Source organism: Ranitomeya variabilis, chromosome 4 (genome assembly GCF_051348905.1).
Source record: "Ranitomeya variabilis isolate aRanVar5 chromosome 4, aRanVar5.hap1, whole genome shotgun sequence".
In the NCBI taxonomy this organism is placed as follows: Eukaryota; Metazoa; Chordata; class Amphibia; order Anura; family Dendrobatidae; genus Ranitomeya; species Ranitomeya variabilis.
In genome coordinates this window covers 373,900,087-373,922,820 of record NC_135235.1, presented here as the reverse complement: position 1 = coordinate 373,922,820, position 22,734 = coordinate 373,900,087, and the positions used below count along the sequence as shown (strand labels likewise).

General features: G+C 43.8%; 1 protein-coding gene across 5 annotated transcripts in view; it reads left to right on the top strand.

The window, feature by feature from the left end:
• The window catches only part of ERCC6 (ERCC excision repair 6, chromatin remodeling factor), a 179,547-nt gene that overhangs the window by 75,763 nt on the left and 81,050 nt on the right, over nt 1-22,734 (top strand). For all 5 annotated transcript variants that reach the window (XM_077250751.1, XM_077250752.1, XM_077250754.1 and 2 more), the window contains exons 8-10: nt 9,178-9,313; nt 10,223-10,393; nt 11,953-12,129. In XM_077250751.1, the coding sequence (XP_077106866.1) occupies nt 9,178-9,313; nt 10,223-10,393; nt 11,953-12,129 (484 nt within the window). The remainder of the gene's footprint in view (nt 1-9,177; nt 9,314-10,222; nt 10,394-11,952; nt 12,130-22,734) is intronic.

The window sequence follows — 22,734 nt, the reverse complement described above, 5'->3', positions numbered from 1 at the left end:
GAGCTGTGCTAGTGCTCAGGGCTTAGAACTATTGCTTTTTGAGTGCTGGGGTTATATTCGACTAAGATCAACATCTGTGTGGATCTTTCATCTGCTTGTGTTTTCTAGGGTCTGCTCCCACACTGAGGCCCACTGGAGACGGTGCTTGTTGACAGTGCCTGCGAAGTGCTGCAGAATACACTGTGTGTAGCATTATTGGGCAATTTATAAATTTGATAATTTAATTATTTAATATATCCAGAGCTGTGAGTCAATCCAAAAAATAAGAGGTGGTTCACTACTAGGTCAACTTCTTCTCATTCCTCATGTTTGGCTTGGTTAAAATAAAAATCACTTATCCTCGCCTCCCGTGCCTGCACTGTTCCAATGGTGTCCTCACTCAGGTTCCCGGGGCTCACATGTGGTTAAATCACATGAGCCCTGAGCCCAATCAACTCCGGCTTCACTGGCCCCACCTTTGGACGTTTTGAACATCAACAGAAAGCCAGGGCTGTGGCTGCTTTCTGACTTTTTCTTGATGTCCGTAGGTGGAGTCAGTGACGCTACAGCTGATTGAGCCTAGGGCTCACGTGTCATAACCGCACATGAGAAACCTGAATATTCAAGAAAGTAAAAGTGAGAACATCTGTGTGCAGAATTATTGGGGTGCAAGTTCTTTATGTAATTAAATGAAAAATGTGAATTTTCCATCTCAATAGTTTTTCATCTGTTACAATGAAGAATAATCAAACTACTCAAAATGTACAAAGTACATTTCCTCAAAATATTGGTGACAAATCTCGCCGCCGTGTTCTCCGCTATTAGCCATAAGACTTTTGTCCATGGAGTCTGTCAGTTTCTTACCAGTCACATCCTCCAGACACTGATGAGAGAGGTGATCATTTTCCTTCAGCATAAATCTCCCTTATTAGAAGGGTCCACAAGTTCTCAAATGGGTTTAGGTCTGGTGAAGAAGGGACCATGTCATTATTTTTTCATCATTAAGGCCTTTTCTGGCAGCCGATCAGTGGAGACTTCAATGCTGCAATGAGACAATGTCCTGCAGAAAAATCATGGTTTTCTTGAAAGGTAAAACCCAAGAAAAGAACAAAATGAGCATATAGCCTGCAGTAATTGAATAGGTAAAGGGCACGTGTAAATACCATAGGGTACTTAACACTATTTTGATCAAAAAAGCGTAAAAGCCAGCCCACCGTGACAAGGTGTACCCAATCAGCGTGATCCTTTCTAGTCTCTAGTACTAAAACCTTACTTTGTATCAGCTGACCTCAATGAAGATAAGGGCAGGATACAGACACAACTGTTCAGACACCTGCCCATGGGAATCTATGTAGATAGCTCACAAACGGAGAGCCACACCCCTGCCTGGGAAAGAGTACAAGAAACTACAGCAAAACCTGAGAAATGAGCATGAGTTGGTATATGTGCAATGTGTAAGAGCATGTTCACGCTGTGGCCATTTCACAGTCAAATCAAAATGAGTTCATGCTGTGCAGTAGGTAAAGAGCAATGGACTTGATAGGACGATCCCGATTGGGTATACCTTGTCGGAGTGGGATGACTTTTACACTTTTTTTGATCAAAATAGTATTAATGAAGTACCTTATGTTAATTTTCATGTACAATTATTATTTACTTACTGCACGGTACATGTTCATTTTGTTTTTTTGTCTGTGAAATGGCCACAGTGTGAACATGCTGTTAAACATTGTATGTAGAATAACTTATGCTGTGGCTTGTTTCTCTTGTTTTTTCTTGAAAGATGCAGACTTTTTTCCTGTATCACTGCTGGGAGAAAATTTGAGGGAATGTTTAAGTCCATAATCAACTTAAAAAAAAGTTGAATAAGCGCATCTTTAACCCCTTAACGACTGCCGATACTCCTTTTAACGTCAGCAGTTAAGGGTACTTAAACCACAGGGCCGCTTTTTAACGGCGCTGAGGTTGAAGGGTATATCCCCCCCCCCCCCCCCAGAGTCGGAATTTCTCCAGGGTCTCGACTATCGAGGGTAGCTGAGACCCCAGAGAACATGATTCGGGTCGGTTTTTACCGACCCCAGTGTTGCGATCGCCGTTATTAATGGTATAACGGCGACCGCAAAAAAAAAAAGTCTGATTTTCCATTTAATTTCTTTCTCCTCTCATGTAAAGCAAACATGTTGGAAATATTATTTATTAATGTTTTGCTATGGTATGACTATCTGGATTAAAGAGATAATCATTCAAAGTTTGAAAATTGCTAATTTGTTAAAAAATTTTCTCAAATTTCTGATATTTTTTATAAACACAAAACATATCGACCTAAATTTACCATTATCATAAAGTATAATGTGTCACGAAAAAACAGTCTCAAAATCACTGGGATTTGTTGAAGCGTGCCAGAGTTATTACCACACAAAGTGACGCTGGTCAGATTTTAAAAATGTGACTGTCATTAAGGGGTTAAGTACAAAATTGGCTCTGTAACTAAGGGGTTAGTAATACCAACCCATAGTGGTACCCCACCTCTAGAGTTGAGTGAATTTGTTTGGGTCCCTGCTTATTCGGCAAGCTATAGCGCTTACCGAATAAGCTGTAGAGGGAACCCGGATACATGGAGTGTGCAGGTGATCGGCGCCGCAGCTGCATGTGTCACAGCTGTGTGACAGTCACAACACATGCACGGACAGCCTGTGTGTTGGGTTCTCCATGCATGTGTTGTGACAGTGACACAGCTGTGACACATGCAGCTGCGGAGCTGATCAGCCGGCGCGCCCCATGTATCTGGGTTCCCTCTTACAGCTTATGCGGAAAGCGCTATAGCTTGCCAAATAAGCAGAGACCTGAAGAAATTCGCTCAGGTCTACCCACCTCCACCTTGAATTGGAAGTAGAGGTCTGTGCCTGTTACTACGTGTTTTTTTTTTTTCCACAGCATGTGCACTGCGGATATTGCTTTCCATACGTTTATATGGTACTGTACAACGCATGGAAAACTGCTGCAGATCCGCAGCATGAAATCCGCAATGTGTGCACATAGCCTCAAGTTTCTGGCCGATAATATGCTTCTTTTTTTTCTTAACATGTTTTTGCGACCCTGTTGACTATTTGCTGCATAATACTTCTTCACACCTTAACCCCTTAACGACCGCCGATATGCCTTTTAACGGCGGCCGCTAAGGGTACTTAAACCACAGCGCCGTTAATTAACGGCGCTGTGGAAAAAGTGAATAGCGCCCCCCAGAGTCGGATTTTCTCTGGGGTCTCGGTTGCCGAGGGTAGCCGAGACCCCAGAGAACATGATTCGGGGGGTTTTTACCAACCCCCGAGTTGCGATCGCCGGTAATTAACCGTTTACCGGCGGTCGCAACAACCACAAAAAAAAAAAACGCGATTTGCCATTTAATTTCTCTGTCCTCCGATGTGATCGCACATCGGAGGACAGAGAAAGTGTCCCCGATGGCCCCCAATAGCCCCCCAATACTCACCTATCTCCCCCGGTGCTCCTCGTGGCTCCCGATGGGCGCCGCCATCTTTTTTCCGGGAAAAAATGGCGGGCGCATGCGCAGTGCGCCCGGCACCCGGAAGATCTTTGGGGTCTCGGCTGCCGGGGGTAGCCGAGACCCCAAAGAACATGATCGGGGTCGGTTTTTACCGACCCCTGTTTTGCGATCGCCGGTAATTAACTGTTTACCGGCGACCGCAAAAAAAAAAAAAAACGATCTGTAATTGGCGGGCGCATGCGCAGTGCGCCTGCCATCTGCCGGCCGTCAGGAGAGACGAGTTGGGGCTAAAATTAGGGTTAGGGCTAGGGTTGGGGCAAAATTTAGGGTTAGGGCTAGGGTTAGGGTTAGGCTACTTTCACACTAGCGTTTTTTGGCTTCCGTCGCAATGCGTAGTTGGAGAAAAAACGCATCCTGCAAAAGTGCTTGCAGGATGCGTTTTTTCTCCATTGACTTGCATTAGTGACACATTGCGACGGATTGCCACACGTCGCATCCGTCGTGCGACGGATGCGTCGTGCTTTGGCGGACCGTCGGCACAAAAAAACGCTACATGTAACTTTTTTTGTGCGACGTGTCCGCCTTTTCCGAACGAAGCCGGAACTCCGCCCCCGCCTCCCCGCACCTCACAATGGGGCAGCGGATGCGTTGAAAAAACAGCATCCTCTGCACCCGTTGTGCGGCGCTTACAACGCTAGCGTCGGTACGTCGGCCCGACACACTGCGATGGGCCGAGTACGACGCTAGTGTGAAAGTAGCCTTAGGCTTCTTTCACACTTGCGTCGGTACGGGGCGGTCGCAATGCGTCAGCCCGACGTACCGACGCACGTTGTGAAAATTGTGCACAACGTGGGCAGTGGATGCAGTTTTTCAACGCATCCGCTGCCCAGTCAGTCTTGGGGAGGAGGGGGCAGAGTTACGGCCACGCACGCGCGGAAATGGCGGACGCGACGTACAAAAAAAAGGTGACATTGAACTTTTTTTGTGACGACGGTCCGCCAAAACACAACGGATCCAGTGCACGATGGACGCGACGTGTGGCCATCCGTCGGTAATACAAGTCTATGGGCAAAAAAGGCATCCTGTGGGCACATTTGCAGGATCCGTTTTTTTGTCCAAAACGACGGATTGTGACGGATGCCACACGACGCAAGTGTGAAAGTAGCCTTAGGGTTGGGGCTAAAGTTAGGGCTAGGGTTAGGGTTAAATTTAGGGTTAGGATTGGGGCTAAAGTTAGGGTTAGGGCTAGGGTTGGGGCTAAAATTAGGGTTAGGGTTGGGGCTAAAGTTAGCGATAGAGTTGGGATTAGGGTTAGGGCTTGGATTAGGGTTGGTATTAGGGTTACGGTTGGGATTAGGGTTACGTTTGGGATTAGGGTTAGGGTTGGGATTAGGGTTAAGGTTAGGGTTGGGATTAGGGTTAGGGGTGTATTGGGATTAGGGTTAGGTTTGAGGTTAGGGTTGAGATTAGGGTTAGGGGTGTGTTGGATTTAGGGTTTTGATTAGGGTTATGGTTAGAGTTGAGATTAGGGCTGTTTTGGGGTTAGGGTTGTGATTATCGTTAGGGTTGTGATTAGGATTATGGATCGGGTTGAGATTAGGGTTAGGGGTGTGTTGGAGTTAGGGTTGGAGTTAGAATTGGGGGGTTTCCAGTGTTTAGGTACATCAGGGGGTCTCCAAACACGACAGACAATTTTGCGCTAAAAAAGTCAAATGGTGCTCCCTCCCTTCTGAGCTCTGCTGTGCGCCCAAACAGTGGTTTACCCCCACATATGGGGCATCAGCGTACTCGGGATAAATTGGACAACAACTTTTGGGGTCCAGTTTCTCCTGTTACCCTTGTGAAAATAAAAACTTGGGGGCTAAGAATCTTTTTTGTGGGAAAAAAAATATTTTTTTATTTTCACTACTCTGAATGCTCAAGTGCTTCACAGAAGTTTATAATACAAAGTTCTCACCACATATCTAGATAAGTTCCTTAGGGGGTCTAGTTTCCAAAATTTGGTCACTTGTGGGGGGTTTCTACTGTTTAGGTACATCAGGGGCTCTGCAAACGCAACATAACACCCACAGACAATTCTATCAAAGTCTGAATTCCAAAATGGCGCTCCTTCTCTTCCGAGCTCTGCCGTGCGCCCAAACAGTGGTTTACCCCCACATATGGGGTACCAGCATACTCAGGACAAATTGGAGAACAAATATTGGTGTCCAATTTCTCTTGTTACCCTTGTGAAAATAAAAACTTGGGGGCTAAAAAATCTTTTTTGTGGAAATTAAAAATATTTTCTATTTTCACTACTCTGCATTATAAACTTCTGTGAAGCACTTGGGCATTCAAAGGTCTTACCACATATCTAGATAAGTTCCTTGGGGAGTCTAGTTTCCAAAGTGGGGTCACTTGTGGGGGGTTTCTACTGTTTAGGTACATCAGTGGCTCTGCAAACGCAACATAACGCCCGCAGACCATTCTATCAAAGCCTGCATTCCAAAATGGCGCTCCTTCCCTTCCGAGCTCTGCCGTGCGCCCAAACAGTGGTTTACCCCCACATATTGGGTACCAGCATACTCAGGACAAATTGGACAACAACTTTTGGGGTCCAATTTCTCTTGTTACCCTTGTGAAAATAAAAATTTTGGGGCTAAAAAATCTTTTTTGTGGGAAAAAAATATATTTTTTATTTTCACTACTCTGCATTATAACTTTCTGTGAAGCACTTGGGCATTCAAAGTTCTCACCACATATCTAGATAAGTTCCTTGGGGGGTCTATTTTCCAAAATGGGGTCACTTTTGGGGGTTTCTACTGTTTAGGCACATCAGGGGCTCTCCAAACGCGACATGGCGTCCGATCTCAATTCCAGTCAATTTTGCATTGAAAAGTCAAATGGCACTCCTTTGCTTCCGAGCTCAGCCATGCGCCCAAACAGTGGTTTACCCCCACATATGGGGTGTCGGCGTACTCAGGACAAATTGTACAACAACTTCTGGGGTCCATTTTCTCCTGTTACTCTTGGTAAAATAAAAATTTGGAGGCAAAAAATATAATTTTTGTAGAAAAAATGCGATTTTTTTTTTGTTTTCATGGCTCTACGTTATAAACTTCTGTGAAGCACCTGGGGGTTTAAAGTGCTCACCACACATCTAGATAAGTTCCTTAAGGGGTCTAGTTTCCAAAATGGTGTCATTTGTGGGGGGTTTCCACTGTTTAGGCACATCAGGGGCTCTCCAAACGTGACATGGCGTCCGATCTCAATTCCAGCCAATTCTACATTGAAAAAGTAAAACGACACTCCTTCTCTTCCAAGCTCTGCGGTGCGCCCAAACAGTGGTTTACCCCCACATATGGGGTATCGACGTACTCAGGAGAAATTGCACAACAACTTTTGTGGTCTAATTTCTCCTGTTACCCTTGTGAAAATAAAAATTTGTGGGGGCGAAAAAATAATTTTTGTGAAAACAAATGCGATTTTTTTATTTTCACGGCTCTACGTTATAAACTTCTGTGAAGCACTTGGGGGTTCAAAGTGCTCAACACACATCTAGATAAGTTCCTTAAGGGGTCTAGTTTCCAAAATGGTGTCACTTGTGGGGGGTTTCCACTGTTTAGGCACATTAGGGTCTCTCTAAACGCGACATGGCGTCCGATCTCAATTCCAGCCAATTCTGCATTCAAACAGTCAAACGGCACTCCTTCACTTCCAAGCTCTGCGGTGCGCCCAAACAGTGGTTTACCTCCACATATGGGGTATCGGCGTACTCAGGAGAAATTGCACAATAAAATTTATGGTTACATTTCTGTTTTTACACTTGTTAAAATTTAAAAAAATGGTTCTGAAGTAAAATGTTTGCAAAAAAAAGTTAAATGTTCATTTTTTTCTTCCACATTGTTTCAGTTCCTGTGAAGTACGTAAAGGGTTAATAAACTTCTTGAATGTGGTTTTGAGCACCTTGAGGGGTGCAGTTTTTAGAATGGTGTCACACTTGGTTATTTTCTATCATATAGACCCCTCAAAATGACTTCAAAGGTGATGTGGTCCCTAAAAAAAACATGGTGTTGTAAAAATGAGAAATTGCTGGTCAACTTTTAACCCTTATAACTCCCTAACAAAAAAAAATTTTGTTTCCAAAATTGTGCTGATGTAAAGTGGACATGTGGGAAATGTTATTTATTAACTATTTTTCGTGACATATCTCTCTGATTTAAGGGCATAAAAATACAAAGTTTGAAAATTGCAAAATTTTTAAAATTTTCGCCATATTTCCGTTTTTTCATAAATAATCGCAAGTAATATCGAAGAAATGTTACCACTAACTTGAAGTACAATATGTCACGAAAAAACAATCTCAGAATCAGCGGGATCCGATAAAGCGTTCCAGAGTTATAACCTCATAAAGTGACAGTGGTCAGAATTGTAAAAATTGGCTCGGTCATTAAGTACCAAATTGGCTCTGTCACTAAGGGGTTAATAAAGGGTGTTGGAACCTTAGGCCACACACCACTCATTACATAAATACTCATCACCTGATATGCTCCAGCCAATCAGCATTCAAGTTTATACAGCTTGGTGTGGGAAAGTCTGAATAAAAATGATATGGTCAAAATCTTCTCTTGCCTAATAATTCTGCAGACAGTGTATGTCCCCTCTGTGCTAGCACCAGAAATAAATACGTACATGGCTAAGTGTATTCAGATCCTGTAAAGCCCTGGTATAGATGATTTAATATTTCATATGTTATGTAACCATGCCTCAAAATTAGATCTAGAATAACATTGGCTCGGGGCGCATACAACAAGCCCTTACACAGCTCCATATCCCGAAAATTAGAAACATGTTGGCTCTCGAAACGTGGCAATATATTATTTTTATTTTCTACAAGTTTGTAAAAAAATGTTACCACTTAAATAAAACAATAACTATGCACGTTTGACATCTGCATAATCATACCAACCTGGAAAATCATACAGCCAAGTATTTTTTTTGCCATAAAATTGACACTGTCAATAAATTTTTAAAAAATGCAGATTTACACATTTTTTGCTATTTCGCAACACTTTGAATTTTTTTTCACTTTACAGTACATCATATGATAAAAAGGATGGAGTCATTCACAAGTAAAACTCTATCTACAAAAAATAAGCCCTCATATGGCTATATTGATGGAAATCTAAAAACGTTATGGCTCTTGGAATAAGGAAAATAAAGCGCAAAACCGAAAAATCACCCGTCTTTAAGGTGTTAGTCATGTCCTAATGTTTTGCCATCAGATACTATGATGGAGAAATCCATATAAAGGGATTGTCTAGGCGTGGGACAAAAGCCTGAAGTGGCTCTTATGTGACTGCTGAATCATGGCTGCATGATTCCCCGGTATTCCCAGACCGTGTAGACCTCGTGTAGCCGTAGACCGGACATTCATTATTTGTTTTTATTGGAGTTATTTTCCTTTTATTTCTTTTACCCATATGACTCCATTCTTTACGCACAGAAGAGGTTTCTTCTGAAAATGGTAAAAGTGCATTTATTACATAGGATATTGGGACTTCCTAGTAAAGGTGAACAGCTGGGCATTCTCCAAGACACAGACGGTTAGTGGGCCCCCTATGGCCGGTGGAATAGTGAAGTCAGTGCATGATGTGCATTAATATTCTCCTCATTGTATTAACTTCGGCATTCTGTAACCCTAACATTTTTTGTAGATATGAAGGCTTGGGTCCCAGTATCATTGTGTGTCCTACCACGGTCATGCACCAATGGGTGAAGGAGTTTCATACTTGGTGGCCTAAAATTCGCGTGGCTGTTCTGCACGAGACGGGAAGCTTTGTCGGTAAAAAGGTGACCAGACTTCATGATTTCATAGCTAGAACATTGAATTTCTGGATTTGTTTGCTCTTTAATTTTATACAATTCTGTGTATGTGGTAGAAGCGGAGTATTTTCTGGACTATAAGACACACTTTAGGCAAGAAGCACCCTAAGTCATGGCGGAGCTCAGTGGGTGGTAAAATACCTTCCAGTTCTGGTGCACATGCTGGCAGGTTAATTTTTCATAATTGATGATAATTAATGCAACATTGGATAGTTTTCCTTGGATTCAGCGACAGCCAGTGACGATCATCCAGCTCAGGAGCTTGTCGGCAATAAAGGGCGCGGTGGCCTCTGTTTTGTACAAGGGAATTTTATACATCTTTATTATAGTGCATCCCCTTTAAGGGTCCATAAACATTAGCCGAAGTGCCACTGAACCTGCAGATTGTGGCGAGTTCTGTTTGATTCCCCCCTGACTGTTCCCTGACAGCAGATGTTGGTCGGCTGAAACCTGTAAAGTCTAGGAGGAGTGGGGAAAATGAACTGTCAGGCAAAACTTTTGTTGCAGTCAGTAATACTCTGCCGGCTTGTCATTGCTCTTCAATAGGGTTTTTACAACATGTAGTGCAAAACATTGAGGGGCGGTTTTTTTTTTTGGGCCGCTACTTACTGTGTTCATAACAATGAGGTTTAGCAACAAATGTCTGGCTAATCTGCCTCTGATTGTATGGTAGGATGTAGCCTCTGTGCTGCTAGTCCCTTTGTAATAGGGGAAATCATAGTCTCTCTGTAGGGTTTCCCAAGTGGGTGAGCTTGCATGAATTGTCATTTTGCTGGTTGTACCTTTCCTGTCTTCATGGTCTTGTTCTCATAGATACAATGTAATATTTCAATAGTGTTTTCGTTCTGCTTACAAACCTCTTTCTTTGTATTGCAGGTGAAGTTAATTGGGGAAATAGGCAACAGTCGTGGTGTTCTCATCACTTCGTATTCTAATGTCCGCTTAATGCAGGAAGAACTGATTAGGTACCACTGGCACTATATCATCTTGGATGAGGGACACAAGATCCGTAATCCTAATGCGCATGTAACCATGGCGTGCAAACAAGTGGGTACAGCCTACGCAGCCAACAGCATATGGCTCGTTATTTCATAACATTGTGCTGCTGAATTTCTTAGATATCATTTTTATTTCAGAATTCATAATCTAAATAGAACAGATCTGTGCTGCTAAGTCTCTTCATAAATATCAATACTAGGAGGTGAAGATCTGTTTTTCAGGAGATTTAAACCCTTTCACCCCCGGATCTTTTTTAGGTTTTGCAATTTTCCGATACCCGTAGCGTCTCCATTTTTCAGGTTCTCAGGTCAGGATAGGGCTTATATTTTGCGTGCCAAGCTGCTGTTTTTAATGATGTCATTTGGGTGCGGTACTTTCTTTTGATTGGCTGTTATTGCAATGTAGCGGCGACCAAAATAAACGTAATTCTGGCGTTTGGAATTTTTTTCTCGCTACGCCATTTAGCGATCAGGTTAAAAAAATTTTTTCTGAACTTGGCAATACAAAATGTGTGTAGGTTTGATTTTTTTTCCATTGTTTTATTTTGAATGGGGCAAAAGGATGATGTAAACTTTTTTTTTTTTTTTTTCCCCCTCCATATTTTTTAAAACTTTTTTTTTTTTTTTTTTCTTTTGCCATTCCTCAATAGCCTCCATGGGAGGCTAGAAGCTGGCATAGCCTGATCGGCTCTGCTACATAGGAGCGATGCTCTTATTGCTCCTATGCAGCAGAATTACTGCATTGCTATAAGCGCCGACCACGGGGTGGCACTTACAGCAATCTGGCATCAACAACCAAAGAGGTCTTCATGAGACCTCTGGTTGTTATGCCAATGCACCGATGACCCCCGTTCATGTGATGGGGGTCAGCGGTGCACGGATGGCCAAAACCGGAGTTGTGCAGGGGTGCAAAACCCTTCCAGATGAGAGGCTAATCCCCTCACCTTTCAGTGAAACATCCCAATTAAACCACCAGGTGCTTCTCATGCTGCGCTCTTCCATGTTTGTCTTACAATACAAGTTATTGAGACACTGACATAATTTTTTAGGTGTGTGGGGGGGGGGGGGGTTATAGCCACCACTGTTCTTGGCTTTTGTTTCAATAAATTTTTGAAGATGAGGAAATCATCATTGCGTGTTTCTACTTAAATGCCCTACTTTCATGATAAAATACCACTGTAGCGTGAACTTATACGTTTTCCATAAATTTCACCCGAAAGCCAAATATCCCTAATTTTTTGTGAGTAGTGTAATTTATCTAATTAGTGTTGAGGTCCCCACTAGACTACAGTTGGCCGAACCTGCCGATATTGGTATGATCGGCTGACTGTCTAATGTGTATGTGGGGCATCCCAAGTCTACCTGGGTGATTGACGTCAGGGAAGAGATGGATCGGCATGTTGGAATTCCAGTGGCAGATCCTTCGGTTCTCCCGGACATAGGCTGATGTCTGGTAAAACAAATCTGTCATAAAGAGCAAAGTAGGACTTGGCAGAGCATCACTATCTAAAGCGTAGTGGGGAGCTCTAATTTCTATGGGGTCTTTAAGTGAGACAAAAATCTGACTGCTTATTAATTAATTGCATATTCTTTTTTTTTTCATTTCAGTTTCGAACACCACATCGCTTAATTCTGTCTGGTTCTCCAATGCAAAATAACTTGCGGGAACTATGGTCTCTTTTTGACTTTGTCTTCCCTGGAAAACTTGGTACCCTGCCTGTATTCATGGAGCAGTTCTCTGTTCCCATCACTATGGGGGGTTACGCAAACGCTTCCCCTGTTCAGGTAGGGTCTTTTACGCAGTATAATCATTGCTGTCACCAAGACTTTTCCAGTTCTTATTTCTATAGTAATCTTACTGCCGACTTGTGACGTTAATGCTCTGTATACAAGGAGCATTTTTGCTAGATTGAGGTAATATCTGGAGCTAGTAGCCTTATTTATGCACACTGCAGAGTCACAATTAACCCCTTCACCCCAAGGCTGTTTTCACCTTCTTGACCAGGACAATTTTTTCAATTCTGACCAGTGTCACTTTGTGGTAATAACTCTGGAGCACTTCAACATATCCCACTGATTCTGAGATTGTTTTTTGTGACACACTGCACTTCATGTTAGTTTTAAATTTTGGTTCATATGATTTCCGTTTATTTACGAGAATATTGAAAATTTCACATTTTGAAAATTTAGCAAAGTTAATCAGCAATTCTTCATATTTTTTTCTTTTACAACAAAGCTACAACCAAAATATATGAAGTGAGTTTGAGGGCCCTATGTCACAGAAAATAATCAAAAGTGACACCATTTTAAAAAGTGCACTTTTCAAAGTCCTAAAAATTAAATTCAAGAAGCAGGAATTACACAGGAATTAAAGCAATTTGGAAGTCCCGAAGTATACTGCAGTGAAAAGGGAAGTGCGGGGACTCCCAACATTTTGTAAATACCCAGGTCCCATCACAGCCTTGCACTGCCAAACACCACCTCTGAGCCCGTAGCCCGCAGCAACGCCCCACTCCTGCCTCCACCGCCAACTTCCTGCAGCAGTGACCCTACCTCCAGGGACCCCATTATACCACCTCTGCGACCCTCCCCGCCCGTAGTAAGCCATCGTAAAAGCTGACTATAAGACACACTACCATTTTGTTAAACATTTGTTTTCCTCCCCAAAATTTAGGGTGCTTCTTATGGTCCAGAAAGTCTTATGGTCTGCAAAATACAGTACATTTTTCATGCAAAATTGTTGCTTTAGCCCTAAATTTTTCATTTTCACAAGGATAACAGGAAAAAAATGGATGGAGCAATTTGTTGTGGGCTTATATAGGGGAAAACTACTGTTTGGGTACGCGGCAGGGCTCTGTAGGGAAGGAGTGCCATTTTAATTTTAGAGCGCCATTTTGGCTGGAATAGATTGTGGACACCATGTCACATTTGAAGATCCCATGACACGCCAAAACAGTAGAAACCCCACAAATGATCCCACAGTGGAAACTGCACCTCTAGAGAATTTCATTTAAGGGCGTAGTGAGCATTTCTAACACTCAGGTGATTCTTTGAGTTGTCTGAGTATATGAAAAATTACCATTTTTTTCCACTAAAATGTTGCTTTCGCCCCAAGTTTATTTCAGAAAGGGGTAATAGGAGAAAATGAATGTACAATTAGTCACGCAATTTCTCCTGAGTGCGCCAATACACCCAGAAAACTACTTTTGAGGTAAAGTGCAGATGAGAAGCTCCATATGAGAGTGCAGATTTTGCTGGAATCATTTGAGGGTGTTGTCAGATTGGCAGAGCCTCTGAAGTGCCAGAACACCCATAAGCGACACAACTTTGCAAACTAGAATTCTTGAAGTGAAGTGAACATTTTCATCATCATCACATGTGCCTCACCGAAATGTATACCATTGGCTGATGAATAAAGAATATTTACATTGCTACCACTAATATGTTATTTTGGCCCCAATTTTTATTTATTTCCGCTAATATACCCAGATTGTAGCGCAGATCTTGTCTGCACAGCGGAACCCACCCACTCCCCCATGACTGACCCCATTTTACAAACTACACCTCAATGAATGAATCTAGGGTTGCAGTGATCATATTGACACCACGGGTATTTACAGAAATTTATACCATTGGGCGGTGAAAAAAAATAGAATTACATTTTTACCACAATAATTTACGTTTAACCCCATATTTTTCATGGTCACTCGTGAAAATCGCACCAAAATTTGTCACAATTTCTGCTGAACTAGGCAGTACCCCATATGTGACTGCACAGTACTGCTTAGCAACACGGCGAGACTTGGGAGGGAAGGAGCGATATTTGACTCTTGCAAAACAAATTTTAGTAGAATAGTTTGCAGACTCCATATACAGAGCCCCTAAGTGCCAGAAAAGCCGAATTCCCCCTCAAGTGTCCTCATTTTGGAAATTGCTCCCTTTTGGGAATTTATCTACATGTGTGACGAATTTGAATGCATGGGTGTTTTTCAGAAAATAGCAGCAATGGAAGTTGCTGAGTGAAAACTGTAAATCTGCCATTTTAGTTCCCCCGTCCGTTGTAGTCCCCATGCATTGTGCCCAGCTCATGCTTCTGGAGCCATGCACCCTGTAAATTTATCAGGCTCTATCGCTACTGAAATGCCGATCATGTAGACGCTAAATGCAGTTTAGGCACACTGGGGCTCAGAAGGGAAACAGATATTTGGATTTGGGAGAGCAGATTTTGCTGTATTTTTTTTTTCAGGGACGCTTTACCAGAGCCTTTATGTTACCAGTAATGTGAAAACCCACTATACATCCTTTTAACCCCCTTCCCATCCTTGGACGTACTCGGTACATCATGGTCATTTGGTACTTACCGACTTTGGACGTACTGAGTACGTCCAGGTGATTTTGTGCACACAGAGGCGTTAACACGCGATCGCCGCCGAGTGTCAGCTTATTCTGTCCGCGTTGCTCCTGACACTTTGTGAGAAACAAGAAATAGAGCGCACTACTAATATTGGCTATAATAAAATGTCACAACGGGGTGCAACCCAGCAGCCAAACATGGGAAATGCAACAAAGAAAAGAAGCTGCTCCAATGGATGCACACCACAAGAATATATATATATCAAAGGATATTTATTGACACACAACAACTTCAAAACACACAAAACATATTTAAAAACCATACAAAGTACGATTGGCACATAGATGAATAACGTATTCAAACAATACAAAATACAAGTCTGCAAAAAAACGGTATATAAACACAGCAGAAGAAACCCTCTGGCTCATGGAGCTGATAGCAGACGACCGGATAAGTGCACAACCTTTATAAGAGCCCAAGACTATCCACCAAACTGGGAAAACCACTAGAATGTGGAAAGCCACCTACAGGGCAAGGCCACCCAAATTCAGTGGCATATGAGATAACTTATAAAGTCCCAGCAAATCCCATGTCTCTAATAAGACAGGTAGGCTGAACATACCCAAGGTGGAAAGGGCAGGCACGCCGGCTCCGGACGCAGACAAAGTGTGTGCCAAAGGAAAAAACGCCCAACGCGTATCGCCCTTCTCGGGAGGGCTTCGTCAGGGGAAGATGCTGTATGTCAAAGGGCCCCCTGTATAAATAGTAAGTATATGGCTCACCTAATGAAACGCAGGTGGAAGGGGATGCCGGCGCTGCCGGAAGTATACTATTTCAGAGGGGAGGATACGTCACCCAGCAAGGAGGAGTGGACACACCCGCCCTTTTTCCGCACTAGGCAGAGGGTGCGCGTGCGCAGTCGCACCAGCAAGACCAGAGTCTCTCCAGCCGCCGGAGACGTGGCCGGTCTATGTGCGGGATGTGCGCAAGCGCAAATGAGCAACTAAGGGGAGCGCAACTCCTCTTATAGCCGAGAAGGTGATCGGCCAAACCAGGACAGAGCGCATCGCCAGGACATGGGAACCGCCCTAGTAGAAATATAAAAAATGCTGCGTAAGAGGCCATCTACTAAATATGTGGCAAAATGTCCCTGCAGCCCCTAGAGGCATATATAGACTTTGCAGCCTAGTAAAAGCAGGTCTAGATCGAAATATACGCTGCAGAAATGAAGTCACCTGCAGCCCAACCAATATGGAAAGCCATATAGTAGTAGCCAAGCTTAGGATCGACATATATGTGGGGTCCCAAATGGGAACCTGTATAACAAACCCTATGCTCTTATATAAGCATACATACGAAGTGCAGGCACCTCAATAGCCACACAACCCCCGGGGGCACACCACCACACATATCATACAGAATCAAAGCAGCCTAAAAGGGAAAGGGTATTAGTATAAAAGATAGTAATATGACACCATAAATAGTTTTTATTAAATATTACATTGAAATATAACAAAACATAGCTTATGCATATTCCCCAAAAAAGCAGCAAACCCCCAAATGCGGCGTCCTAGACAGGCGGAAGTCAAATCGCCCTATCCCCTAAATCAAGACATGACATATGCACACTCCCCAAGTAGCAGCTAACCCCCAAATACGGCATCTTAGATAGATAGAAGTAGGATCGCCCCATCCCCTAAGACCAAAGTTCCTGTAGAACATGAGCAAAATGGCCATTGAGTAGACAAACCCTAGATGGAATTCTGTAAAGCAAATCATGAAGGCATACATAAAGCAGCGAAGACCTGGATCCCTATAGCGCCCCATGAGCCATTGAGGGGTAACAGGGTGAACTTGATGAACCAAACCCCTGCAAAAAACAACAACCAAACTATAAACAAAAGAATAACGCCAGATGTCAAAAATGGAAAAAAACAGCAAATCCATAGAATTTCAGATCGACAGTGACGTCAGAAATAAATGTATTTGACCCGATGGAAGTTTCTCAACATGGCCACTCATTCTTCATAACATGAGCCCAGGATTTACAAATAGAAGATAGGTTCCTTCACGGTGATATACGAAGTTGGAAATTACTCCATCCCGGATCCAAAACATCACTCCCATAGATGTATGAGCTGCGAGCCAGAAGGAATTTGAGGCCATAATTTAGAATACATCCAAAAATCAAAAATCAAGGAAAACATAACCAAAGAGGAATACGGAATGGGAGAAGGGGGGGGGGGGGTTTGGGGGGCTGGGAGGGGGAGGGCAAAGAAGATTAATTAACCCAAAAAAACGGTAAACAATAACTCCTCATTAAGCCCCCCCGGAGTCACTGATCCCAAATGAAAAATCCACCGGAGGAGCTGAGGTACAATGGGGCCGCCCCTATTTGTCCGATGGATTCTTTCCAACCCAACCACCTGCGTGTTGGTGGTGCGTCCCCCATGATGGGGACAGAAAATGGGAAGCAACTGGGGTAAGCATTTTACCCTTGGCCCGATCACCCGAGGCCATATGAATGGTAGAAAAATGCTTCTGTATTCTACGGCGTAATTCTTGTGTAGTTTGACCTACATATACCAGATGGCAAGGACAGATTAGGGCGTAGATCACATATGAAGTCTTGCAATTGATGTAGGAGCATAGTTTATACCGTCCGCCATCCGAGGGGTTGATGAAAGAGTCCCTGGTCGTGGTCATATGAGCACAGACATTACAGTCACCACAGGCAAAAGAACCCAGGAGTCTAATGCCCTGACCTGTACGAGTAGTTTGTCTGGCATAGTGACTCCTGGTAGGGATGTCCCTAAAATTCGGGGCCCTTCTGGCAACTATCAGGGGCCGATCACCCACGATAGATGAAGTACTAAGGTCCGTGGTGAGTATCCCCCAATGTTTACGCAGGATACCAGGTACTAAGACCAACCCAATTGTTGTTAAACGTCGTAATGAACCTAGGTTTATTATCACTTACCCTAGTCCTTGGGGCCAATAGTGAATCCTGTGTGTGGGCTCTAGCCCGCTGATAGGCCCTCGAAATGCTCCTATGTGGGTAGTGCCGGTCCTTAAAGCGATGAGTGAGCTCCCTAGCTTCTATCTGAAAATCCAAGTCATTGGTACAGTTCCTTCTGGCTCGAAGGAATTGGCCTGTTGGAACACCCATCCGGGTATGGAGCGGGTGGAAGCTCCTAAAATCCAATAAGCTGTTTGTGGCCGTGGGTTTTCGATACAATTTGGTCATGATCGATCCATTATCCAACGAGACCTCCAATTCCAAGAATGTAGCTGTAGACAATGACATGGCATATGTTAGAAAGATATGATGAGTATTATTATTTAGAGACTCAATAAACCGACAACATTCTTCTTGAGAGCCCGTCCAAACAAAGAATAGGTCATCAATATACCTGGACCAATGCGAAACCTTCTCCCTAAACGGTACAGATGAAAACACCTTGGTGGCCTCCCACCATCCTAAAAACAAATTTGCTAGGGCGGGCGCACATCTCGCACCCATGGCCACCCCTGAGACTTGTAGATAATAGGCCCTGTCAAACAAAAAATAATTGTGCCTAAGTATAAAATCTAGCAAGTCCACTAACAGGGAATCGTGCATACGGTCAGAGTGATTGAGTTGGTCCAAAAAGAACAGGACCGCCTGGATGCCGTCCTCGTGGCCGATGTTGGAGTACAAAGACTCCACATCGCAAGTCACGAGCCAGGCCCCAGGAGGCACCGTCAGGCCCCGGCAAATCTGGATAAAGTGGGCTGAGTCCTTGACAAAAGAAGGTAGTGTCTTGACTAAGGGCTGGAGAAAAAAGTCAACATAAATGCAGACCTTTTCACACAAACTACCAATGCAGGCCACTATGGGCCTACCTGGAGGTTTAAGTAAACATTTGTGTACCTTAGGTAGTAAGTAAAAGGTCGCTGTAACCGGGCACTCCACCCACAAGAATTTATGCTCATGGTGGTCGATAATGCCCAAATCCATAGCCCTGTCAAGAAGACGTCTAAGCCTTGAGGCAAAAGTAACGGTAGGATCAGAGGGCAATTTCCTATAGAACCTACAGTCACCCAGTTGGCGCTGTGCCTCCTCCAGGTATAAAGCATGTGGCCACAAGACCACGTTACCTCCTTTGTCCGCCTCTTTAATCAAAAATGTGGAGTTCTGACGAAGCTTGGTAAGGGCCCTTTGTTCCTCCCTATTTAGATTATTAGGGACCAGTGACCGAGGGACAAGATTCATAATATCCCTCTTAACCAATTCGAAGAAAACCCGAATGGCGGGCACCAATGAGAGGGGTGGAGAGATCCTAGATGGATTTCTATGAGGAAAGCGATTCCTACCTGGGCCGACCTCATTCTCGTGAAGTAATTGAATCAAATCCTGTAGAATTTGCTGGTCCGTGTAATCCGTATTATTAGCCAAATGAGGCCGACTATGCAGCACTTGGAGAATGAGCTTCCTACAGAAGAGATATAAATCCTTTACAAGTGTAAATTTATCAGCACTTTGTACAGGTGAAAAAGTTAAACCCCTCTGTAGGACAGACAATTCAATGGGAGACAAAACATAATCAGAAAGGTTGATGACCTGCAACACATTACCTGAAGCATGGACCCCCATCGAATCCGCTTCCACTGAGGACGAGGCTAGTATTTGCGATAGTTCCGATATTGTTTCTGTGTCAACTGGCGCCGACCCCCGAACCGAGTGGTCCGTGTGGGTGCTACGGCGGCGCCTACGCCCTCTTCGGACCCGGCGTCTGGCTCGCTTTCTGCCGATGATAAAAAATCGCTACCCGAAGTATAATTGGTAGTACTTGGACCATCTTGCACCATGTCTCTGGTTTTCTGTGCAGGCGTAGCCAATCTCTGGTTGCCCCGATATTTCCATCTGAAAACCCTAGATGACTCAAAGTCCATACGGTCTCTAAAAAATTTAGATTTCTTCTTATTCATGATATCTGTCATATTTGTCCAGATTCTCCTTCAATCGCTGTCTGAAAGGTTGGACCTCCTTAACCTCATCAAACTTAACCAGCTTCGAGTCCAGATCCTTAATTTTGGTTTCGGTTACTAATAACAGTTCTCTATCATGCTCCAGCAGCATATTAATAATAATACCGGAACATTTGAGCAATCCCTGTTCCCAAGTGTTCTTAAATACAGGGGAAGGCTCCCAGGCTGGATAAATGGATACTCTGAGGCCACGGGGCACGATGTTGGACTTGATATACTCCTCTAGACTACGGATATTCCACCATAACCGTATGCCGGTACGATGGACCGTAGTCAATTCCGTTGTGAGTTTTACAAAATCTGAGTCGACAGCAGTGTCCCTTGCAGAGGAGAAAACATCAGCCGACTGAGCCTGCCATGCCGCCTCACGCGCCTCCCAGTCCATTGTACAAAAGGATATCTGAAGAGAATACTGGAATACAAAAAAACAACCATAAGCCAAGGGACTATGAGAAGACTGGTGGGGAAGAACCCGATCCAAAGAGAGATGTGTAAAACCCACCTACGATGAACGCCACCAGGCAGCCATATACTATCAAGAATAATACAAAAACTAATATCCCATAAGGGATTTTATATTAATTAACATAATCCATAATAGGATGTGTGCTACTCAAGAAAGCCCTATAAAAAATAGGGAAAGACTGAACTGCATGAGAAACAAGAAATAGAGCGCACTAATATTGGCTATAATAAAATGTCACAACGGGGTGATCGGGCCAAGGGTAAAATGCTTACCCCAGTTGCTTCCCATTTTCTGTCCCATCATGGGGGACGCACCACCAACACGCAGGTGGTTGGGTTGGAAAGAATCCATCGGACAAATAGGGGCGGCCCCATTGTACCTCAGCTCCTCCGAGCTGAGGCTCGGTGGATTTTTCATTTGGGATCAGTGACTCCGGGGGGGCTTAATGAGGAGTTATTGTTTACCGTTTTTTTGGGTTAATTAATCTTCTTTGCCCTCCCCCTCCCAGCCCCCCAACCCCCCCCCCCCTTCTCCCATTCCGTATTCCTCTTTGGTTATGTTTTCCTTGATTTTTGATTTTTGGATGTATTCTAGATTATGGCCTCGAATTCCTTCTGGCTCGCAGCTCATACATCTATGGGAGTGATGTTTTGGATCCGGGATGGAGTAATTTCCAAGTTCGTATATCACCGTGAAGGACCCTATCTTCTATTTGTAAATCCTGGGCTCATGTTATGAAGAATGAGTGGCCATGTTGAGAAACTTCCATCGGGTCAAATACATTTATTTCTGACGTCACTGTCGATCTGAAATTCTATGGATTTGCTGTTTTTTTCCATTTTTGACATCTGGCGTTATTCTTTTGTTTATAGTTTGGTTGTTGTTTTTTGCAGGGGTTTGGTTCATCAAGTTCACCCTGTTACCCCTCAATGGCTCATGGGGCGCTATAGGGATCCAGGTCTTCGCTGCTTTATGTATGCCTTCATGATTTGCTTTACAGAATTCCATCTAGGGTTTGTCTACTCAATGGCCATTTTGCTCATGTTCTACAGGAACTTTGGTCTTAGGGGATGGGGCGATCCTACTTCTATCTATCTAAGATGCCGTATTTGGGGGTTAGCTGCTACTTGGGGAGTGTGCATATGTCATGTCTTGATTTAGGGGATAGGGCGATTTGACTTCCGCCTGTCTAGGACGCCGCATTTGGGGGTTTGCTGCTTTTTTGGGGAATATGCATAAGCTATGTTTTGTTATATTTCAATGTAATATTTAATAAAAACTATTTATGGTGTCATATTACTATCTTTTATACTAATACCCTTTCCCTTTTAGGCTGCTTTGATTCTGTATGATATGTGTGGTGGTGTGCCCCCGGGGGTTGTGTGGCTATTGAGGTGCCTGCACTTCGTATGTATGCTTATATAAGAGCATAGGGTTTGTTATACAGGTTCCCATTTGGGACCCCACATATATGTCGATCCTAAGCTTGGCTACTACTATATGGCTTTCCATATTGGTTGGGCTGCAGGTGACTTCATTTCTGCAGCGTATATTTCGATCTAGACCTGCTTTTACTAGGCTGCAAAGTCTATATATGCCTCTAGGGGCTGCAGGGACATTTTGCCACATATTTAGTAGATGGCTTCTTACGCAGCATTTTTTATATTTCTACTAGGGCGGTTCCCATGTCCTGGCGATGCGCTCTGTCCTGGTTTGGCCGATCACCTTCTCGGCTATAAGAGGAGTTGCGCTCCCCTTAGTTGCTCATTTGCGCTTGCGCACATCCCGCACATAGACCGGCCACGTCTCCGGCGGCTGGAGAGACTCTGGTCTTGCTGGTGCGACTGCGCACGCGCACCCTCTGCCTAGTGCGGAAAAAGGGCGGGTGTGTCCACTCCTCCTTGCTGGGTGACGTATCCTCCCCTCTGAAATAGTATACTTCCGGCAGCGCCGGCATCCCCTTCCACCTGCGTTTCATTAGGTGAGCCATATACTTACTATTTATACAGGGGGCCCTTTGACATACAGCATCTTCCCCTGACGAAGCCCTCCCGAGAAGGGCGATACGCGTTGGGCGTTTTTTCCTTTGGCACACACTTTGTCTGCGTCCGGAGCCGGCGTGCCTGCCCTTTCCACCTTGGGTATGTTCAGCCTACCTGTCTTATTAGAGACATGGGATTTGCTGGGACTTTATAAGTTATCTCATATGCCACTGAATTTGGGTGGCCTTGCCCTGTAGGTGGCTTTCCACATTCTAGTGGTTTTCCCAGTTTGGTGGATAGTCTTGGGCTCTTATAAAGGTTGTGCACTTATCCGGTCGTCTGCTATCAGCTCCATGAGCCAGAGGGTTTCTTCTGCTGTGTTTATATACCGTTTTTTTGCAGACTTGTATTTTGTATTGTTTGAATACGTTATTCATCTATGTGCCAATCGTACTTTGTATGGTTTTTAAATATGTTTTGTGTGTTTTGAAGTTGTTGTGTGTCAATAAATATCCTTTGATATATATATATTCTTGTGGTGTGCATCCATTGGAGCA